This window comes from Lemur catta, chromosome 13 (assembly GCF_020740605.2).
Source record: "Lemur catta isolate mLemCat1 chromosome 13, mLemCat1.pri, whole genome shotgun sequence".
Lineage (NCBI taxonomy): Eukaryota > Metazoa > Chordata > Mammalia > Primates > Lemuridae > Lemur > Lemur catta.
The window spans coordinates 9,925,191-9,947,225 of NC_059140.1; the positions used below are offsets into that span (position 1 = coordinate 9,925,191).

Genomic DNA, 22,035 nt, shown 5'->3' on the forward strand with positions numbered 1-22,035 from the left:
TGTTGAAAAATATAAAATAATCAGAGGCATGAACATGTTTTAACCTATATTCCTGCAAACAGACACAAGTTTGTCTAGGTCACATAATAGTCATCTTAAAAATCAAAATCAGAAAGTATCACTGACTTTCAAAACAAAAATCCAACATCTCTACCCCACTCCCTTTTTAAATTAAATAAAATGGCAAAGCTCAAATATAAGCTTACTTTTATGATCCTAATCCCAACTGCTCTCCAAATGGCAATACACTATAAAAGTGACAGATCACACTTCGGAAAGTCAATCTTTCATGATAGGAAAATGAGCACTGAGGGTACATGGACTTGGGTTTGGACCTCAGATTTGCCCCTTACCGGTTTAGTGACCTTGGGGAATTTGCTTTGTCTCTTTGTCTCCGTTTCCTCCTCTGTAGAATAAATAGCAGGATAACACCTACCTCCTAAGGTTGGAGGAGCAGGTGAGATAACGTGAGGCTGTTACTTGGGGCTGTGCCAGGCTGAGGTTTTGGGGCCTGATAAACAATGTCTCCCTGTGTTTCCCTAATTCTGAGCCAGTCGAGGCCAAGAACTAAGGCTCCTGAAGAGCAAATGGTCACCTCAGCACTGGGCAAAGGCTAGGTGTGAGTGACATTGGGTTTCATCAGACCCACTGCCAGTGAGATGTCAGGGCCACCCCCAGGCAGCCCTGGATGCTGCAATCTCTCCCCATGGGCTGCCCCACATACACCTCCGGGCACAGAGGAGCAGAGCAGAATGGGGGCCCTGAAACAGCTGGCGCTCAGGAGGCTGGGAGAAGGTGGGCTCCAATTCCTCGTGATTCTCCCAAGCATTTCATTCTGCCAATGCATTCCACCTTTTGGGAAGCAAAAAAGGTCTGACAAGAGGGTAGAGCACTTTAGGAAGAATTCCTCCTTGTGAAACCAGAGACCCAGGGCAGAATGCTCCCTCCTACCCCTGGTTCACAGGATGTTCCCACTCTGTGAGTGTACCATTAGCTATGACATTGACGCCACTCGGAGAGCCAGGCACATGTGTACATGTGAGCATGAAGAATGCTGGGATATGTTATAAATAGAAATATTGCAGATGAATAGGTACAGTGTGATTCCATTTTTATTTTTAAAGATCATCTATGTACATAAGTAAATGTACACGTATATTGCATGTATTTAATCAAAGCTCCAAGTGCATGTATATAAACAGTTAACATTTGTTGAATTTCTGGGGATTTTTATTGTCTATGTACTTACATTTCTTTATGAGTTGAAATATATTACAGTTTATATCTTATGTTTTAATCAGGAAGGTAAAGCAGGATATAAAACTAAAAAATCGAAGAAAAATGAAAGAATTATGCATTTATACTGCCTTTTAGAGCTACAGATTTTCTTTATTGGTGCTGTTTGTCTTTTTCAGTGATTTAGGTTTACTCTCTATGTTCACTTGCTTTCAGACTAAAGAACTTTCTTTAATGTGAGCCACAATAAAATTATAAGGAACTTATTTTCCATGAATGAATTGGGAAACAGCAAACTAAGAAATTTACTGCTATGATGGTTTTACAGACACATGTTTTTAGGTGCATACAACAGCAAAATAAATCATTTGATTGGTTGAGTTATAAAATTACCTTTCTTAGTTTACCTTTTTAGTTAGTCGCTAGTCACATAACCATATGATGGTTGGCTGCTTATGATTGGCTGAGGGTAAGTTTTATATTTTCCTAATACAGCATTTACCAGAAATGACTCAAGTTAAGTTTCACTTATGTTTGCAGTTTAAGCAAGGTTAAAGTTATTTTTAAGGCCTAGTTTGTTTTGTTTGCTCAGGAATCTTTCAGGCCTTATCTTTATTTTAATTTGCTTTAACATTTCTTATAATGTATTACAGGACTTGCTAAAAATTAAATAAAAGGTAAAGAAACTAGCAGTAAATTTTCTCAGTTTCTCTCTATTTGAAATGTCTTTATTTTTGATAGATAGCTTTGCTGTGCACATAATCCTTAGTTTACATTTTGTTTGAGCTCCAAACACAGAAGTTTAAAAAGAAGAAATACTTTCAAAAATGCAGCTGATGATAGACTGGATGGGGTGGAGAGAGCAGGCAGGATTGTATTTGCAGAGAGTGGATGTCTGGGGGCAGGGGAGGTCTTGACTAAGGCCAAAGACCTTGCTTTTTAGAGAATCAAGGATGACACATGAGAGCACACCATGCCCAGCCCAAACAGGCTAAGCTGGTGCCCTGTGCTACAATCCACAGGTTTATAGAAAGAAAAGTCACCATTTTAACATCAGCTGGTATTTGATTAAGCAAGAATTAAGAAAGAGGATCACAAATGTAGCCATCAGAATCACCACTAATGCTAAGGTTAGAGTTAGTTATAACAAACGTGGATGGTGAGTGTCAAGGGAACAAAAACTTTGGCAGTTGCCAATGAGTGGGTGCTCAATTGCTGAGTGTGTGAAATAAAACACGCTGTGAGTAGAAACAGTAGAGGAGACTGAGGGATGGGGTGAAGAACACACCCCCACTGGAGCCTGATATTTGACAACAAAGATACACGGAGAAGGACAGTGCATATCCCAATCATCAGTGCTGCTTGGAATGGAGCTGTCCTTTCTGCCCACACTAAATGCAACTGCCAAATACTTCCAAGCAATAACTGTCCTACCTTCTGCTACCCATGACAGGTGCCCGGGCTCAGAGCTGTGTCCTCTGGAGGTCTGGCAGAGAGGGTACTGTCCTAATTCCCTCAAAGTTGTTTGTAGTCTAATTGTGACCCTGAATACCAGGCACCACTGGGGATATGTGTGAAGACCACGAGGAATCACTTGCACCAGTGGAGATACATTGAGAAATTTAATATGGAGTCTACTGAATTTTGAAGTTAACATTAGTTGGAGGCTTCTGCTTTGTTGATAGGACTGATGCAGTACAACCTAGCAGGCCAAAGGGACCAGAAAGACGAGCTCACGCATGGAAAAGTTTGCAATGCAGCTGCTCCTCACTTGTTGTTTTCTAGTAATTAGGTTAAGTTGTTTCTCCCTTTTTGGTTTCCCTTCCTAACAATCCCAAGGCCTGGTTGTCCCTGCTTTTTCAAGTGACATGGTCCTGTTGGCAGATGAGCTGATTGGCACCACTTCCTCATAACTGTGTCTTAGGGTCCTCATCTCATACACAGAAGCTCACTCTAAAGACTCAGCTGCGTCAGTGTCTATTATTCAGCATCATTAACCGTCAGCGCTCAAGACTCAGGTGGGTGGTGGGATGAGGCAGGATTGTCCCAGTGAAGTAGTGAGAGAATTCACTTCTTATAATTTCAGTCATACCTCAAAGAATTGTGGCTACATACAGTAGACATTTCCAGATAAAAAGAAATATTTCATGGATCATATGAAGCCATAAATTTATATAGTTTTAAAGGGCATTTATAATTTTAGGATATACTTGAACTGCAATTGTGTTCCACTTTATTTACCTAGTCTATTAATTTAATTTACTGCATATACTTAGGTAAAATTTTATCTGTTAAAATACAAGAAATCTAAAGGAATTCAAAATCACTTAGTTATACTTTTTTGTTCCTTTAAGTATGAAACATTTTAGTATATTTAGAATATTTTATAACCAAAATTATGCAATAAAATGAGATTTTTTTAAACAATTACATAAGTTAGATTTCATCAGATGACAATAAAGATTATTTTGTTTTATTCTTTGCTAATTGCTTATATAGGTTTTTTTTCAGTTCCATAAAACTATCTAGAAATATCACTTCCTGACATTCACTAGATCTTTGTAGAATTAATGGGTAAGTTACATGTACTATACTCTGAGTTGGTGGTGGGATGAGACATGATTTTCTCAATAAAGTATCATGAATATTTTCTTCTCTTGGACTCAGTCTTATATCTCAGTGAATCACAACTAAATACATTTTTCCAGATGGAAAGATCAATTTTATGCAAAATGTGAGACCATAATGTGTAGTTTTGTTGAAGGACATTTACAATTTTATGTTGACTTTGAATTTGAATTGTATTTGATTTTTTAACCCATTTTTTTCTCATTTTAACTTACTGTATGTATATTAGGTAAAATTTTATGTTTTAAACACACTAAATCTGAACAAATTCAGAATTTCTCGTACTTTGTACTTTATAATTTTACAAATATGGTAGAATTGTTTAAAATTATAATAGAACATATTTTTAAACGTTTTACAATAATGACATTTTAGCATATGATCATGATTATTTTCTCTTATTGCATCATAGTAATTGATTATAAATGAATTTATTTTATGATTATCACAAAACTATCAAGAAATATCACCTTTTAATATTTATCAAATTTTTGTAGGATTAATTATTAACTTTGATAAAAGAGGGTAACATCCAGCATGCCTTCAAATATATTCTTAAAACAAAATTAGATTTTGTATCTAGGTTATCTAAATAAACTAAAATTTATAACAATACGTATTAGATGGAGATATTTGTTTAATCATGAGATTAACAGAATTGCCAAAATTTGAAGGAAATCACACCCCTTTATTATAAAAATATCCCCTAAAGTTAGTACTCTTTTATTTCCTCAGAATGCTTCAAGTTGTGATTTGCTCATAAAGACATGATTCTTGAACATTCTCAATAAATTTCAATTTAATTACTTATTGATCTCCAGTATCTTTTTAAAGTTTATTAGACTCAGTAGAAATAATATCTTCTAGTGTCTAAGTGCCTTTAAAATGAAAAACAGGGAGAGCAGAACCAGCATAGGTTAAAATGGAAAGGAAAAGTAAAATGATAATAGTGATTATTCATTTGTAGCCCATGAAGGCATCAAAACCCCGTGGATCACCACATGTACTCTCTAATAATTTGGAAATAATTGATGGGCACAGAAAGAAGTAAAAGTCATTGGAAATCCACAAGAGGGGGTGGTAAAAACCTACCTAAGATGTACAATGAACACTATTTAGGTGATGGGCACATTAATAGCCCTGACGTTAGCATTAAAAAGCTACCCATGTAACAAAAACATTTGTAGCCCCTTAATATTCTGAAATAAAAAAATTAAAAAACATGGATCAATAGAACACCTCTATTTATATTTCTGAACATCAGAGAATTTGAGATTGTCTTAAAAGCAATTGTTAAAAGCCCTGCATTCTGTGCATTTAGGAAGGGGATGGTGGAGAGGACTGACCTCCACTGATCCTGATAGGCTACTTGCAAGACAGGGCACATTCTTCATTGTCCTTGAAACTCACTAATTTGAGACCATTGTTTTCATTCTCAGGTTCACGTTACTGTGATGCAGAGTAATATGATGGGTAAAAGACTTTGTAAGCCTTTTGAAAAAGTGTTATGTTTGCTCATATTTGATTGGTTCCAGTGGTGAGACAAATTCACTCAAAACATCCCTTTTATAGTTTTTCAAAATCCCTAGCACATGATTTTTGATTAAATTCTCCATAGCCTTTCTGACATTTACGTCTGCAATGACACTTCTCCTGCCTTTGCTTTTTCTCAGGAGAGAATTGAAGGTCTTCTGATTGTGAATATCCACATCAGCTGGTATTTTTTCCCCATACATCCTCCACTAAGTTCAATTTCCAAAGGGTAGCAGTTTTCTTTCAGTTATTCAAGGATATCTTATGCTGCTCATATGTGTTCTTTTGACATTTGTACATTTAACAGATGTATTTCTCTACAAACTGGTCTAGATGGAAGGAAACGTGTTTTCTTACATGAAATTATCTGCTGCATTTCACGGCTTACCAGCTGTTACACTGAGCCAAACTAAACGCTAATATCTTTTCACCTGCAAGTCTCATGTTAGCTTTATGCTGTCTAAAATCAATCGTAGGTTTGCAATGCTTTTTCTAGACTATGATAAAACTGATGACAAAAAATGACATTCTTTGTTAATATAAAAAAAGGTATTATTTTGTGATTAGCTTACATAATACTCTCTAAACTGGGTACAGTAAAAAGATCTCTATAGAATATTGTTTCACTTATAAAACAATACTTTTAAAATTAGATATTATTATAAAGGTGAGTAAATGTATTTTACCAAACCTCATTTTCCTCATATTTGTTTTCTTCCAAAATAAAATTTGGATTTTTGTAGATGGCTGCTTTTTATTACACTCTCTCTAGAGATGACTGATACAAGCCCACAGACTTTACAGTCAGTCTTTTGTACCTGCTCCAGTAAATGATGCTGTTTCACAAGGATTGCCCATGGTTATATACTTTGAGAATTACTATATTTAAAATAGCATAAGGTAGAATCCAGTATAGTGAGGATGAACTTGATCTGCATGCTTTGTCCCCTGAGTGTGCTAAGGCTTCACTGTCAGCCCGAGGGCAGCTTGATTAACTCATTTCACTGTGAGTGCTGAGAGTTGCATTCACACTTGTCAGATTTTAATGAATAAGTTAGAATCCAATTCTTCTTTATATTCTGACCAGTATTTATGGCTTCTATACATTTTTTTCTATTTCCTTTCCCAGAGTTCTGTACCATATTATGGCAAAGCCTCTGATTCTCCCATGATAGGAAAGCCAGTTTAAGCAAATAATAATAGACACAGGTAGGTTTTAATTTTAGATAAACAAAGATAATTTCATTGTATAAGTATTCAATAATGGCATAACTCTATACAATATTGGCATGCAACATTTAAGACATATTTATAATAAACTTATTAACCATATGAATTTTCTATTTGACTTTTTCATATTTTACCTGGCAGTCCTCATCTGTGGGACCATGGACCTTTCCTGTCTGGACTCTGCCCAACACCCTCAAGAGTCTCCGAATCTTTTGCAGGATGCGACAGTCAGTTTCAGAGGGGGAACATGCCACAGAGGAAGTGGGTCAGATATCCCTTGAGGAGACATAAGAAAATAAAATTTGTATGTATGTGTCATTATCTAATAATTTTATTATCTTTCTGTTACATGGCTTATAATATGCACTGTATATTAACAATATGATTTCAGATATATAGTTACAAAATAATTATATATACATTAGTGACCATTGCCCAAATATTGTTTTACTGATACTGGAATGTCACCCTTAAGAAGTAGAGATCATTATCCCCATAAAACAATATTATCCTGCTGCTTCTCCTGGGTTCAGCCTGACTGCAGAAAACAAATGTGCTGAGGGTGAGATGTATGTTAGTAAGAACTATTTTTGGTTCTGGATGTTGAGATAAATGTGTTCCTTGGATATATGAAGCTTTGATAGAAAGTAACACTTAATCACTGCATAAATTTTCCTTTATTTATAAACGCATACATATTTAGTTGTTTTAGAACAATGTTCTACCTCAACCATACATTTCTGAATATAAGCCAAGAACAATAACTGTCAACATTTCTGCATTGCTTCCCAAATTTATATGTTGGGGTTACAAAGCTGTAAATTACCTTTAAATAAAAATACTCATTAACCTCAGAAGTGAAATCTAAAGACAGGTGGGGATTTCCAATATTGGGTTCATTAAAACCTGGATTGAAAAAAATATTTGTATTAATAGAAAATGAATACATCATAATAAAATTTGCCACATGTAGTGAAGCTTCAAGAAAGAAGCACCATGTGATTATTTTGATCCTACTTTTTAGATGCTGTAAAGCGGAGAATTGTGTGGATTATCCCTCACATAATTGAGAGATAGATGTCAGTGATTTCCTCCAGAGTCTAGAAAGTTTCGGTAAGAATTATCTAGAATAGAAAATAGACTGGGAAGAGCAAGAAAATTATGAGGAAATATTGTTAAAGGTACTTGTGGTTGGCAGAATAATGGTTCACAAAGATGTCCACATCCTAATTCCTTCTTCCAGTTTTGAGCTTCTGTGAATATAGTAGGCAATGTGACAGGGGAGAATTAAGGTTGCAGATAAAATCAGGGGTGCTGATCAGCTGAGTTTAAGATAAGGAGATTACCTTGGGTTATTCACATGGGCCCAATGTAATCACCAGGGCCTTTAAATGTGTGATCAGGAGGTGAGAGACTCAGTGTCCACAATGATGCAATGTGAGGACAATATGACCAGCTATTGCTGGCTTTGCAGGAGGTAGGAAGACAAGAGCCAAGGACTGCAGGCAGCCTCTAAAAGCTTGGGAAAATCCAAAAACAATCAAACAAACCAAGAAAATACATACTCACCCAGAGCCTCCAGAAAGGAACTCAAATTCTGCTGATGCCTTAATTTAGCCTAGTGGGACCCTTTTTGATATTTTGACCTCCAGATATGCAATACAATAAATATATGTTGTTTGAATCCTCTAAGTTTGTGATAATTTGTTACAGCAGCAAGAGAGAACTAACTCAGGACTAGAATATTGTCACATCTTATGAGAAGCATTTTTAGAAATGGAATCCTTAATGAAATCCTTTCTCCTTTGTGTCAGACTAATGAAATTTCTTCAAACTGTTAACCAAACTCCATAATATCTCCATAGCAGAAGTTGTAGGCAATAAATGAGAATGTTAAAAACCCCCTTATGATGAACATAAGAATTTTTTTTCCAATTGATATATTTGATGATTCTTTTTCTATTGACATGAATTTACTTCAGCTCTTCTGTGTAGACACCAATTTTTATGTGCTGAATTTTTAATAAAGAAAAGTATAATATTATTAGTACTTCTAAGGAGTGAGGCCTAGGTGCCATAGGAGCACAGATAATGGACACCTACCCAGGTTTGGTTGTGCTTGAGATGATGTTAGGTGTATATAACAGAGAAAATAATACAGGGAGGCTGGTTACTGAAAATGTTCTATAAACTAGTCAACATTACTCATGGATAATTGTATTAAATAGAAATGATAGCAGTGGTAATAATCTTGTATATGAAAAAATGGCATGGAGGGTGTGTTTTATCTTGTTTTTCAGATAAAAAATCTTTCTTCTCTGACATTAAAATGAGCAAATTTTTCACTTATGTTACCATTTTAAAAAGGCTTTTTTTTTCCAAGCTGGCACTGGAATCTCAGCAAATACTTTCCTTTTTCTCTTGTGCATCTTCAAACTCCATCTTGAACGCAGGCCTAAGCCCACTGATGTGACCACAAGTCACTTGGCCTTTGTCCACATAGTGAACCTCGTCACTGAAGTTATTTTGGTATCTCTGGAACTGTTTGAGTCCCTGCATTTTGGGAATGACTTCAAATGTAAGGCTTTGCTCTCCCCGAGCAGGGTGATGAGGGGCCTCTCCATCTGCACCACCTGCCTCCTGAGCATGTCCAGTCCATCACCATCAGCCCCAGCACCTCCTGGCTGGTAAGGTTTAAAAATAAATCAACAAATGACATTTTTTATATTTTCTTCTTTTTATGGTTCCTCAATTTGTCTTTCAGTAGCAACCTGATCATCTATGCTGTGTCGTCTTCCGATGGGACTCAGACCAATCTGGTGATTCTCACACAGTACTGCTCCCTCTCACCCGTGAGCTACATCATTAGGGGCTTGATTGTCAGTCTGTCAGGATCCAGGGATGTGTCCTTTGTAGGAATTATGCTGCTCTCAAGTGCATACATGAGATTCTCCTGTGCAGAGGCAATACCAGGACATTCACAGCACCAGCCTCTCCCCAAGAGCCTGCCCAGAGAAAAGGGCCACCCACACCGTCCTGCTACTGGTGACTTTCTCTGTGGTCATGTACTGGGTGGACCTTATCATCTCATCCTCCTCCACCCTGTTATGGGCATGTGACCCAGTTCTCTTGGGTAGCCAGAGGCTTGTGGTCAACATCTATGTCACAGTGAGTCCTTTGGTGCTACTCAGTTCTGATAAAAGAATAATCAATGTTTTCCAAATTATGTGGCAAAAAGTTCATCAATTTTAACAGATTGATTATGAAAATAATTGCCTAAAAAGTACATTCTTTTGCTATCAGTTAAATAACTTAAGTAGCACAGGCTCTAACACCTGGTTTAATTAAGATGTGTGGAATGACACGTTTAAACTATGTAAACACTGTTGGCACCTGTGCTGCCATATTTGGGTTTCAATTCTGTGGGGCATTATAAGGATCCTTGTCATTTCTTGATTATTTTTTGCTGTGTGCATTGCAAGGATCTTTAGAATATGTAGTATTTTTAAAAGCAAAATGTGCACAATGTACACATAGATGAAATACTTTACAAAACTATTTTGTGAAAAAAAAAGAGTCTTATGAGAAATCCTGATTTTCTTGATTTGGTTCATCACTCCACATTCCTTCACTATACCATATGGCACTGATATTCGTACAGTGTGATTATTTTTCTTTCATATTGAAATGTTTTCTTATGTTTTGCACAAGTTTCTAGTATCATTCCTTAATTTTAGTGAAAAGTAGGTGTATATACATATAATTGTAGTTTTTCTGTAACAATACTCATCATTGATAGAATTAGTTACCTGAGTTCAAGTTCTTTGACTCCAGCCACCATGATTCCTCCTTAGCATTTTTCTGACACCTAAAAGGTAATATTGGTTTGGATTTTTCACTTAATTCAGCAGTTTTTAAAAAGAATTTTAATTGAAATATGCATGCTGTTAGATCTTACTGGTTACTCTTCAATTGATAGTTTCTACTCTCATTTCATGGTGCCTAGAAAATATGACGTGTAGTATTTTCATTTCTAGGAAGCTAATGGTATTCTTGGGCCAAAAACATTTCCATTTCTAATCATGTTCTCTTGTATTTGAAAATAATGTGTACCCTGTGCTCTCTGTTTTAAAATGCTATTTGCTTATCTGCATAACTAGTAAAACTTACTAATAAAGTTATTAACACACTTTATGCTCATTTATTTGTCATATGTCAAAACTGTTGATCTTTGTGATTGTTTTAATGTCATCTAACATTATTATAGATATTTCAATTTCTTTTTTTATGAATTTTTGTATTATACATTGTAACTCATATATTATGCTATATGTACAATTGGCTTAAAATAGTACCTAATACATTAAATTTTCTTGGTAAATATTAATAATTTTATAATAAAATTTGTATCTATTGATACAATTATTAACTTAAATTGTTATACTGTATATTTTCTTACTAAAAATTTCTCTCTCTTTCTCTCTCTGTCTCTCTCTACCTACATATTGAAGCAAAAGAGGATAATGGTTCACTGTGCCACCTTGATGAAATCCAGGTCAAATGGAACTGTTCCATAATTTACTTTGAATACTGTGTATCATTTGTCTCACAAAATAAATATGAGTGGTAGGTATGGCATATATATTAATTTTATCCATATTAAAATAGAGGACTCTAGAGCATAGAGCATTTATGGATTGCTCCAAAGCATCACTTCTCTACTCTATTTTTTCTGATTCTTCCAACAACTGCCATGCAAACCTAGATACCTGGAATACTACAAATTATAAACAAATTATGAGATAGGCACAGCTAATAAAATTAACTCAAGAAGATATAGAATATAGAAATAAACTTGCATATGAAGAAAGGGAATGCATCAATAGACTAATAATGATGACATAGACACAATATAAAAAGTTTTTAGAGGTTGCAAACATGGAATAAAAACAGAACTTTATGAGGCTTATTACAGATAAAGCTGTTCTGTTTAGTTTTATAAAGGCACAAAATGAAATAAATGATATTAATTTATAGAAGACATACTGCTGCAACTCCCTGATTGTTAGGAAACTGTAATGGCATCATCATCAAGGCAAGGATAACTTTGAGAGCTACGTCATCTGGGCAGAAGACTAGTTAGCACCAGGCTTTGTTCCCCACAGAAACATTCAAACAAACAAACGATTGAAAAATAGCTTTATAGAAGCTCTATAACCTAGACAATAACTTGCAATGAATGGCAAATGTACAATAAAAAAAAAAGCCACATTCAATGTGGTAGAAAATTCCATGGGGATTTTACTGGCTCTTGCCCCAGCACCTTCCTTGCACAGCACAGCATGGACTGCAGGAACGTGATCAATTCTTGGTTCTCTGTATCAGGACAGAAGGAGAAAGGAATATATTTGAAATGGTCAGGCCGGACGCAGTGGCTCACACCTGTAATCCTAGCACTCTGGGAGGCCGAGGCGGGTGGATCGGTCGAGGTCAGGAGTTCGAGACCAGCCTGAGCAACAGCGAGACCCTGTCTCTACTAAAAATAGAAAGAAATTATCTGGCCAACTAAAATATATATATATAGAAAAAAAAAATTAGCTGGGCATGGTGGCGCATGCCTGTAATCCCAGCTACTTGGGAGGCTGAGGCAGTAGGATCGATTAAGCCCAGGAGTTTGAGGTTGCTGTGAGCTAGGCTGACGCCACGGCACTCTTGCCCAGGCAACAGAGTGAGACTGTGTCTCAAAAAAAAAAGAAATGGTCAACCTGTCTGTGGGCTGCCCAAAGGGCTGCTTTTGTCTTGCCTGACTTTGGGCACAGATGGGCAATGGGGGCATCATGTGGATCCTGGGCTGGCAGGAGCCACAGAAGACAGGGTGATATCTACAGCACTTGAACACTGCAGTGGGGCTGCAGAATTGTGGATTTTGGGGGCCAAGAAATGAGTAGAGAACTGCAATAGAATATCAATGGCTGTGACAAGAACCTGAGCTGAGGCTCTTCTAGAAATTCAGAAATTATATGCAAACTGCTAGACTGAGTAAGTACAAGTACAATGAATAATAAAAACAGAATATCATGGCCCGTTAAACATTTCCCAGACTTGATCCAGTTTTACAGACTTCAAATCCTTTAAATGATGGTGAGGCCAGGTCCCCTTGAAGAAGGACCCTGTTACACTACCAAATATTTATATGGTTAATTTTTTTCACAGCCTTCCAAAGGGGTCTACATTCTTTTACTAGAGTGGCTGTGCATTGGGGAAAAGAAAACAATTAGATCTCTTAGGGACTACTGGACACTGGCTGTGAACTGACATTAATTTTCAAAACCCCAAATATCACTGTGATCCCTTGTCAGAGTAAGAACTTATGGAGAGCAGATAATCAATGGAGTTTTAGCTGAGGACCATCTCATGGTGAGGCCATTGGGTCCCAGAACCCAACCTGTGGTTATTTTCCCAGCTCCAGAATGCATAATCGGAATAGACATACCCAACAGTTGATAGAATTTCCACATTTGTGCCCTGACCTGTGGAGTGAGAGCTATTATCATGGGAATTGCCAAGGGGATACCACTAGAACTACCTCTGCCTAGGAAAATAGTGAAGCAAAAGCAATATTACATTCCTGGAGATATTGAAGAGATTAGTGCCATTATCCAAGACATCAAGGACTTAACAGATGCAGGGTGGATTCGCACTGCATCCCCATTAAACTTTTCTCTATGTCCTGTGAAAAAATTAGATGAGTGTTGAAGAAGAACAGTGGATTATTTTAGGCTTAACCAAATGGTGATGCCAATTGCAATGGCTGTAATAGATGTGGCTTAATTCTTGAGCAAATTAGCATATTGCTGTTACCTGGTCTGCAGCTATTGATCTGGCTGACGTGTCTACCTTAATGCCTGTCAATAAGGCCCATCAGAAGCAGTTTGCTTTCAGCTGCAAAGGGCAGCAATATGCCTTCACTGTCCTCCCTCAGGGACATATCAACTCTCCAGCCCTATGTCATAATTTAGTTCACAGGGACTTCAATCACCTTTCTCTCTCACAATATATTACACTAGACCATAATATTGATAATATTATGCTGATTGGACCTAGAGTGCAAGTTGTACAAACTATGCTAATCTTGTTAAGATATCTATGTGTCAGGAAGTAGATAAGAAATCTGACTAAAATTCAGAGACCTTCTACCTCAATAAAATTTTAGTGGTCCAGTGGTGTGGGGTGTGCTGAGATAGGCCTTCTAGGGTAAGGGATAGGTGGTTGTATCTAAACCCTCCTACAATTGAAAAAGAGACACAACACCTAGTGGGCCTTTTTTGGATTTTGGAGGCAATATATTCTTCATTTGGGTGTGTAACTCCAGCCCACTTACTGAGTGGCTCCAAATGCTGCTAGTTTTGAGTGAGGCCCAGTAGAGAACACCCAGCTACAGGTCCAGGCTGCCATGCAAGCTGCTCTGCCACTTAGGTCATGTGATCTATCAAATCTAACTGTGTTTGAAGCATCAGTGACACTTAAGAATACTGTTTTCAGCCTTTAGCAGGCCCCTGTAGGTGAAGAACAGCTAAGACCCTCAGGATATTAGAACAAACCCCTGCCATCCCTTGCAGATAACTACCCCTCTTTAGAGAAACAGCTCTTGCCCTGCTACTCAGACTTAGTAGGTACTGAACAGTTAACCATGGGCCACCTACTTGCCACACGACTTCAGATGTCCATTGTGTGCAGGCTGTAATATGATCCATCAAGCCATAAAGTTGTACTTGCAGAGCACCACCCCATGATCAAATGAAAGTGGTGTGCACATGAGTGAGCCCCAGTGCACCCTGAAGGCACAAGTAAGTTACATGAAAAAGTGGTCTAAATGCCATGGTCCCCAGACCTGCTACACTGTCTTCTCTCTCCCATCCCCTATGGGCTCATGGGGAGTTCCCTATGATCAGTGAATGGAGGAAGAGGAAGCCTGTGTGTGATAAAGTTGTGGCTCTCAGGTCACCTCAGACTTTACCCTGGGCACTCTGTCCTTGGCGTAGTCCTTGACAGCATTGTTTAATAGAGTCACACCACAGAGTTATTGTGATGCTTCCCTTTATAGACAGAACTGCCCCTGCTGTTAGGGCCCCTTTTCTCTTCACCTGTAGCCTAGGGACAGGGGGAGACCTTGGGTCCATTCCAAATCCCTCCAATGACAGCAACTGGTGTTCTAGGTAGAAGAAAATATTTTGACAAAATATGCCCTTCCTGCCTCCTTAATCAAATTGTTTAGATGACAAACTCAGAAGAGGGTGGGTCTTTGCGATCTGCTGCACAGCAGAGTGACTACAGTCAATACTAAGGTAAGGTCCATATGGAGATTGCTGAGAGTAGATTTTAAACATTCACACTACACAAAAAAATAAGTGTGTGAGGTGACTGACACATTAAATAGCTTGACTTTATCATCTCATATTGTATACATGTATCAAAACATCACATTATACCCCATAAATATATCAGTATTAATGTAGTATTATTGGTCAATTAAAATAAAGTACAGATGCGAATGGGTGTGGCTTTGCTCCAGTAAATGTTTGTTTAGAGACAATGAAATTTGAATTTCATATCATTTTCACATCATTAAATATTATTTTACTTTTTTCCAACCATTTAAAAATGTAAACTCCATGCCTAGCTCACAGGGCCAAACAAAAGTAGGCAGAGGGCCAAATCTGACACTCAGGCCACAGTTTGCAGACCCATAACCCAGATTATGACATAAGACATAGATTTTTTTTAAATGGTAGGGGAGTTGGAGTGTGGCTTTAACGACAGCTTTGACTTTCAGCCCACATGCTGTGAGTCAGTGAGTGCCAAAGAAGGAGAGATGACCCAGACAGAGGTCAGTACAGCCCACCTGAGAGCTCAGGCTGGTTTCTAGGGCTGGTGATTCTTTTTTCTAGGCCCAAAACTCCACCTTCGTCCTCTCAGTGACATCAATGGGAAATGGAACAGGTCTAGAGATGGAACTTCAGGGGCAGCCAGATGAAGGGTGTGTCCTTGAGCAGAACAGAAACACTACCCCAAAGGGAGGGGTATGAGCCAAAGTGGGGCCCAGAAGCTGACTTTGAGGGATGGTGCCCAGGCAGTGACAATAAGTACTTGAGATGTGGGGCCTCCACTGGCCTTTGAATGAGCCCATCAATGGCCAGTGAGTGGGGCCATCCTCCTGACTCTGGGCAGGTCAGCCCTCTAGGCCCCTTCTCTGGGCTCTGCCACTGCAGAAATCCCTGCATGCCCTGATGAAGTGGATGGTGTGGCAAAGCCCTGACCCCTTCAGCTACTCTCAGGAGGCTGTGTGGCTCTGGCAGGCACCAGAGTGTGCTGTCATTGGAGAAGCTGGATCCTGAGAAGACACAGCAGCACTGGCAGAAGCAGCACAGCCTGGAGAACCAGGTGCAGACCCCACACTGGGGCATCCTCAAGGGCAATGAGGGCTGGGTCACATCCAAGTGGTCAAGGACTCAGCACTGTGGCCTGTGAATCCAGCCAGGATTCAGATGCAAAAAGAAAAATAAAGAGAGTGAGATCTTTGATCCATATTTCATGCCAGAACCAAAAATGAACTCAATAGAGATCATAGACCCAAACGTGAAACCTTTAGCTGTAAAACTTGTACTGATGGGAAACTGAGGTTTACCTTGGTTGAGAGCCTGGATGGGAAGTAGCAGAAGTTTTCTATGATTCTGGCCTCAGCTGTTTGATGGGACTAAATCATGTCTAGAAAATCATGTGTGTGAGAGACAGATCTATAGACTGCCGGGGGTGCATATGGAGCATCTGCCTCTGACAGTCACACACCCCAAAGGAGATGACACAGTCTAGGGGGTGATGGGGATACAGCCAGCATCTGATTTTGAATATGACTGGTGAGAAGGAAAGTGAGAAACAGGTGCTACAGGAAGATGTAAGTAGAGAATGACCACGTGAGGTGGGTGTCTCTGGGGAGTCCCCTCTGAGCTGGGTCCTGTGGGTGCAAAGTGGGCAGGGAAGAACATTCCAGATAGAAGAGCCCAGAGTCCTGGCTGTGAAAGGGCAAGTGTGGAGGCAGATTTGCAGCTCCTGCTATAGAAAAATAACTCTGGGCCTGTCTGGGAGCCTGGGCTTCAGTTCCAGAGGCAGGGGCTCTGCATGCCATTTATTCTCTGCAAGATCTGGTGACTTCCTTCTGCTTCCTATTGTTGTGAGGGCAGCTGCCAGGCCCAGGAGGCCCACCTTGATGAGCTCTTGGACCAAATGAGGCATTGAAGCCTCATTTGGAAACTTCAGGAAACACTGAAGGTTCGCTTGGGAAGGGCCAAGGATTTTATGAAGAACATGAAACCCAGGTAGGCCAAGCAGACCCCAGAAGACAGAAGGGGATGACCTAGAATTCATATTCAATGTCACAGGCAGTCTGCTTATAAGCCCAGGGCTGTGCCCAGCAGGGTTAAGATAAAATTTTGCCTTTGACTTTGGAGAATGTGATGATTCTTTGCACCTGGACTCTCAGCCAACACAGAAATTTCCCCAGGGGAATTTTGAAAAGTTATGGAGGGAGGTGTCAAGATGTTCCATGAAAGGGCTGTATGTGCAAAGCGGCTCCAAAATATCAAAGGAGACAAGAAACCAAAGAAACTAATAACTCCAGTTTGTTGGCAAACGGTGTTATATTAGGGGAACTTGTGGACAGAAGCTTTGTCTTGACAGACCACAAGACAGGTAGATCTTCACACCACAACCTCCTGGACCCAGGGTTTATGTCATGGAAGGAATGTGTAGGTGTCTAAGAGTATCACAGCCTTTGATGTACACAGCAACATCAAGATTGTTTTGGAGGAAACGTGAAACTTACAGTGAATGGGTGTTTCTGCGTAAAGAATAATACATCAACTAGACATTTTTTAGGTATGCCTAGTCTCAAGGTTAGAAGTCACGTGATGGTTTATTATTAAAAACAAAGTCACTCTTGTCCCCTCACAAGGCAATGCAGTTTACAGATCAAGAGCATGGGCCTCCCTTTTAAAAATCTGAACATACATGTTCTTTGTTAGAGAAAAAAAAGAGCTAACATATACAAACAAATAAAAACATTTTCTTTGTTCCTGCAGAACTATTTTTATACACACACGCGCGCATGCGCGCGCACGCACACACACACACACACACACGTTTAAATACATGTTGGATCATATTATGCAACTTGTTCTGTAACTGCAGATATATTTCAATTTTAAATGACCATGAAGAATTTATTGATATGGATAAGTCATAATGATTTAACTATCCTCAATGGATGACATTTTTTTCTTTGTTTACAATTTATAAATATTACAAACAGTTCTCTGTAAACTTCCTTGTATCTTTGAGCCTTTGTACAACTAATTCTATAAGGACTAATCCCAGAAATCGAATTGCATTGCCAAATCACTGCAGTACTTAGATTCTTAGAACAAGGATTCATGCTCAGAATGCTAATAAATGCTCTGCATACCAGCTTCCTAGACAGCTTCCTAGACCAAGTGGTCATTTCAGTCAGGCTAGTTTTTGAAAGTAAGAAAATGTAAGTAGAAAACCCTTTTACCATTCTGTTGTCCAGGGTTTTGTTAACAAGGTGAAATATTAAAAGGAAGATTGGATTAGTTTCAGCTAAAAAAAAAAAAGAAAGAAAAAAATGTAGGCAGTTGAGGGAAGGGGTGAAAAACACAATAAAAACTAGAAAATATCCCAGAGTTATTTGTAATATCTGTTATCTCTGTCCGATCTCAAAATGCTCTGCTGGCTTAGTCCTTGTGCATCAGAAGCAGTGTTTTCCCTGCCCAGATAATTTTTGGCTTCTTATTCTGAGAATATCTGTCAGTTTGTGGTTTCTTTCCTCTTTCTTTGCTTCCTTCCTTCCTTCTTTCCTTCCTTTCTTATTTATTTCCTTCCTTTTCTCCTTTCTTTATAACCCTAATTATGTGGATATGTATATGAAGAAATAGATATATTTTGTAAGGTGTTTTGTTCCAATTAATTGACAAACTTATTACAGAAAATTAGAAAAGAGAAAAAAAATCAATGGAGAAACTAAATTAACTCACAATCCTACCACTGAAAACCTACCTCCCTTAACCCCATAGTTCTGGGCCTTCATGAGTAAGATCGAATCAAATGTGGACATTTGTATTTGGGTTTTGGATGGCATTTCCATCCTCCCCCCAATTTTGACAATGTCATAGCTGGGAGGACTAACCAATGAGATCATCTGGTTAGTCCACCTTTCATGTTTGAAGATAGGCAGGAGACTAGAGATAAAATACAAGGCCTTTGACCCTCCTTCTTGCACCTCAGCACTATCTCTGATCTTTACCTCTCACTTTTCAACTTGGAAATGTCTTTGACTTAAACCTAATCTTTCTCCTTTCTCTACTGCAAGCCATCATCTGTCTTCATAGTCTATAGAACAAAATTCAGGATGGAACACAAAAAGAGCTAGGATTTATTGTAAGGATTTAATGATCTCAATAACTCTGAGAAGAAAACTATAATTAATCAACTTTACAGATAAAGAAACTGAAGCTTGGAGAGTTAGTAACTTGCCCAAGTTCTGTGAGATGGGAAGGAGTGAGATCTGGGATATGAACCTAGATGCTGTAATTCGGGAGTCTTGAACCAACTCTCATGGCTACTGGTCTTGGGACTTACCAGAGAAATAAAAGTTCTGGATCCAGCTCATTAGATTTCTGTGTTGAAGCATAACATCCACATACACCAAGGGATAGAAATAATAAGCATACTGCTCAATGAATTACCTGAAGCAAACACAAACAGTAACTAGTACAAGAAGCAGAACATTAGTAACTCTTCAAAGACTCCCTCATGTTCTCACCCCAAGTCACTGTGCTCACTCCTCCAATGAGAACAAATATTCTAACTTCTGAATTTGTTTTAAAAATCTATTTAGGCCAGGTGCAGTGGCCCATGCCTGTAATCCTAGCCCACCAGGAGGCCGAGGCGGGTGGATCGCTCAAGGTCACGAGTTCGAGACCAGCCTGAGCGAGACCCCATCTCTACTAAAAAAATAGAAATAAAAAAATTATCTGGACAACTAAAGATATATATAGAAAATATTAGCCCGGCATGGTGGCACATGCCTGTAGTCCCAGCTACTCAGGAGGCTGAGGCAGTAGGATCGCTTAAGCCCAGGAGTTGGAGGTTGCTGTGAGCTAGGCTGATGCCACGGCACTCACTGTAGCCCGGGCAACAAAGTGAGACTCTGTCTCAAAAAAAAAAAAAAAAAAAAATCTATTTAAATGAAATTGTACAGAACATACTCTTTTATGTCAGGGTAATTTATTATGCTTGAACGTTTTATGTATATTTTTGAATGTAGCTATAGTTGATTTTTATTTCTATTTAGTATTCATTAACTATGTGTATATATACACAATATCACATTTTGTTGTTTTTTTCCTGTATAGTTATATCTACCTATATCTACTTGTTTATATATATATCACATTTTATTTATACTTTCTTTTGTTTATACTTTCTATTATTGCTGTAAAAGTTTCCAGTTTTGCAGCTTGGAAAGGTAACAAATAATGCTGCTCTAAACATTCCTTTACACGGTCAACAGATGCAGGCATTTCTCTTTAGTATGTACCTAAGAGTGGAATTGTTGGATCAAAGTGTGTGTATGTTCATCTTTGGAAGGTACTACCAAAGGGTTTTTGAAAGTGTTTTTTATTATATCTCTCAGTTAAATTTATTAAAATACATGTCTTTCAAATAAATATTTTGAACAGCCCAAATTAATCAAAGCAGTGAGATCACAAAGTGTTGCTTATCTGCGCACCATTAGCTTGTACAGAATATCCAGGAGCCACGAAAGGTCAACGAGGCTGTCTAAAGACGTGACGCAGGCTCCAAGGACTCCACAGGGTCAGTCATCTGAACAGGCTCAGAAGCCGGCTCGATCCTTAGAACCTCTGCAAAGCCATCACCAAAACAGCAAGCGACATGTGCTATGTCTACAGTAAAGTAGAAAAGGCGGTCCTGGCAGAGCTTCCGGTGGTAGCAGACCGAGGATCGCCTGACAGCGCAGCCTCAATGCCACGCTTTGCTTGCTCTGCTGATTGAAAATATTTAAATGACGCCTGACCAACATCTGTTTCTCCTCCTTAACTGAGCTGTCCGAGGTCCATCTCAGCGTGAGGAGTAAACCGCACTTCTAATGTGGCCACAGGGGCCTTTCTCACCCAGGCAGGAATCACACTGCAGGGGGCTCTGTCCTGGCAGGACAGTGAGGCTCCGCGGGCTGCGTCTCTGCACTGCCTGCTTGGGGGACCGCTGCTCCTTCCACTCTCCTTAGCCTCTCATCTCTACCTTCCTCTGAAGAGCTCTTTTCCAGGCAATTGGGCTAATCTGCTTTTCTGCCACACTTGGACTTCGATCACTTCTTGATTCCAAACCAAAATCCACTGCTATCTCCCTGTGCTTGGGCGAGGTTTGCTGGGTTTTTGCTGTGTCGCTGTGTTTCACGTAGTTGTCTTCTGAAGTTCTAGCTTGAGGACCTTTAGCTCTTTGGTGCTATGGTGTGGTTGTGGCTCCTTGAATCCTGAGAGCTGTGGCTGATCACAGCTATCAGTTCTGCCATCAGACCGGGACAGAGTTTTTGGTTTATGTTGGTTATTCTGCAAATTAACATCCTCTAAAGTTTCCATCAAATTTTGTGGTGAGTCCGAACCAGCTATGTAGGGCTTTTTGTCTAGTACAGGTGTGCCGTGTATCATGTCAACTCCAGAAAGGTGTGTAGCTCCACCTTCTACCTTTTCCAGCTTGGCCAGGGTCAGTCCTATTGCACTGGGACGATGAGGGCTCCTCGTAGAAAAAACTCCAGTCTTTGCACCATTCAGCCTAGAAGTCTGCACTTTTGCCTTACAGCTCAAATGACCATTTTTGTGAAAAACAAACAAAATCCTGTCTCCAGAGCCAGCTTCACGCAGCCACATGGGGTCGCTATGGGCCAAGGTCCCTGCTCCTTCAAGCCGTGCATGGCTCCTGGTCTCTGAAGGATCTACCTGACCCATCAAGACCTGAAAGTGTTTTTAACAGTTTGCGCACAAAGCAGCATATAAGAGTTTCAGTTGCTCTCCATCACCATGAACACTTGAGTATTATTATTTTTTAATTGTAGCCATTGCATAATAGTATCATATTGTTTTCGTTTGTATTTTCTTGATGATTAAGAAAGCGGAGCACATTTTCATACTTGTTGGCAATTTGGTTATTTTTTGTGAAATGCCTGGTCAAATCTCTTGTCCACTTTTTCCAACATGTCCTTTTTCTTATTAATTTATGGGAGTTAATTACATATCCTAGATGTGAAGGTTTTGTCAC

The 22,035-nt window shown here is 38.9% G+C and overlaps 1 protein-coding gene, 1 long non-coding RNA gene and 1 pseudogene across 2 annotated transcripts; 2 read left to right on the top strand and 1 right to left on the bottom strand.

Annotated features, from left to right (window-relative positions):
- The first annotated feature begins 2,930 nt into the window (after positions 1-2,930).
- Positions 2,931-6,784, top strand: LOC123649343. The gene is made up of 3 exons (XR_006738993.1): positions 2,931-3,254; positions 3,766-3,810; positions 6,769-6,784. It is a non-coding gene; the product is annotated as an uncharacterized LOC123649343 (long non-coding RNA).
- A 140-nt stretch (positions 6,785-6,924) lies between these two features.
- LOC123649340 (putative vomeronasal receptor-like protein 4) lies at positions 6,925-11,062 on the top strand. The gene is made up of 3 exons (XM_045567423.1): positions 6,925-6,935; positions 9,081-9,314; positions 9,392-11,062. Coding segments are annotated over exons 1-3 (591 nt in total). The 5' UTR covers positions 6,925-6,933; the 3' UTR covers positions 9,747-11,062.
- A 9,387-nt stretch (positions 11,063-20,449) lies between these two features.
- LOC123649337 lies at positions 20,450-21,832 on the bottom strand (annotated as a pseudogene).
- Between the last annotated feature and the right edge of the window lie 203 nt (positions 21,833-22,035).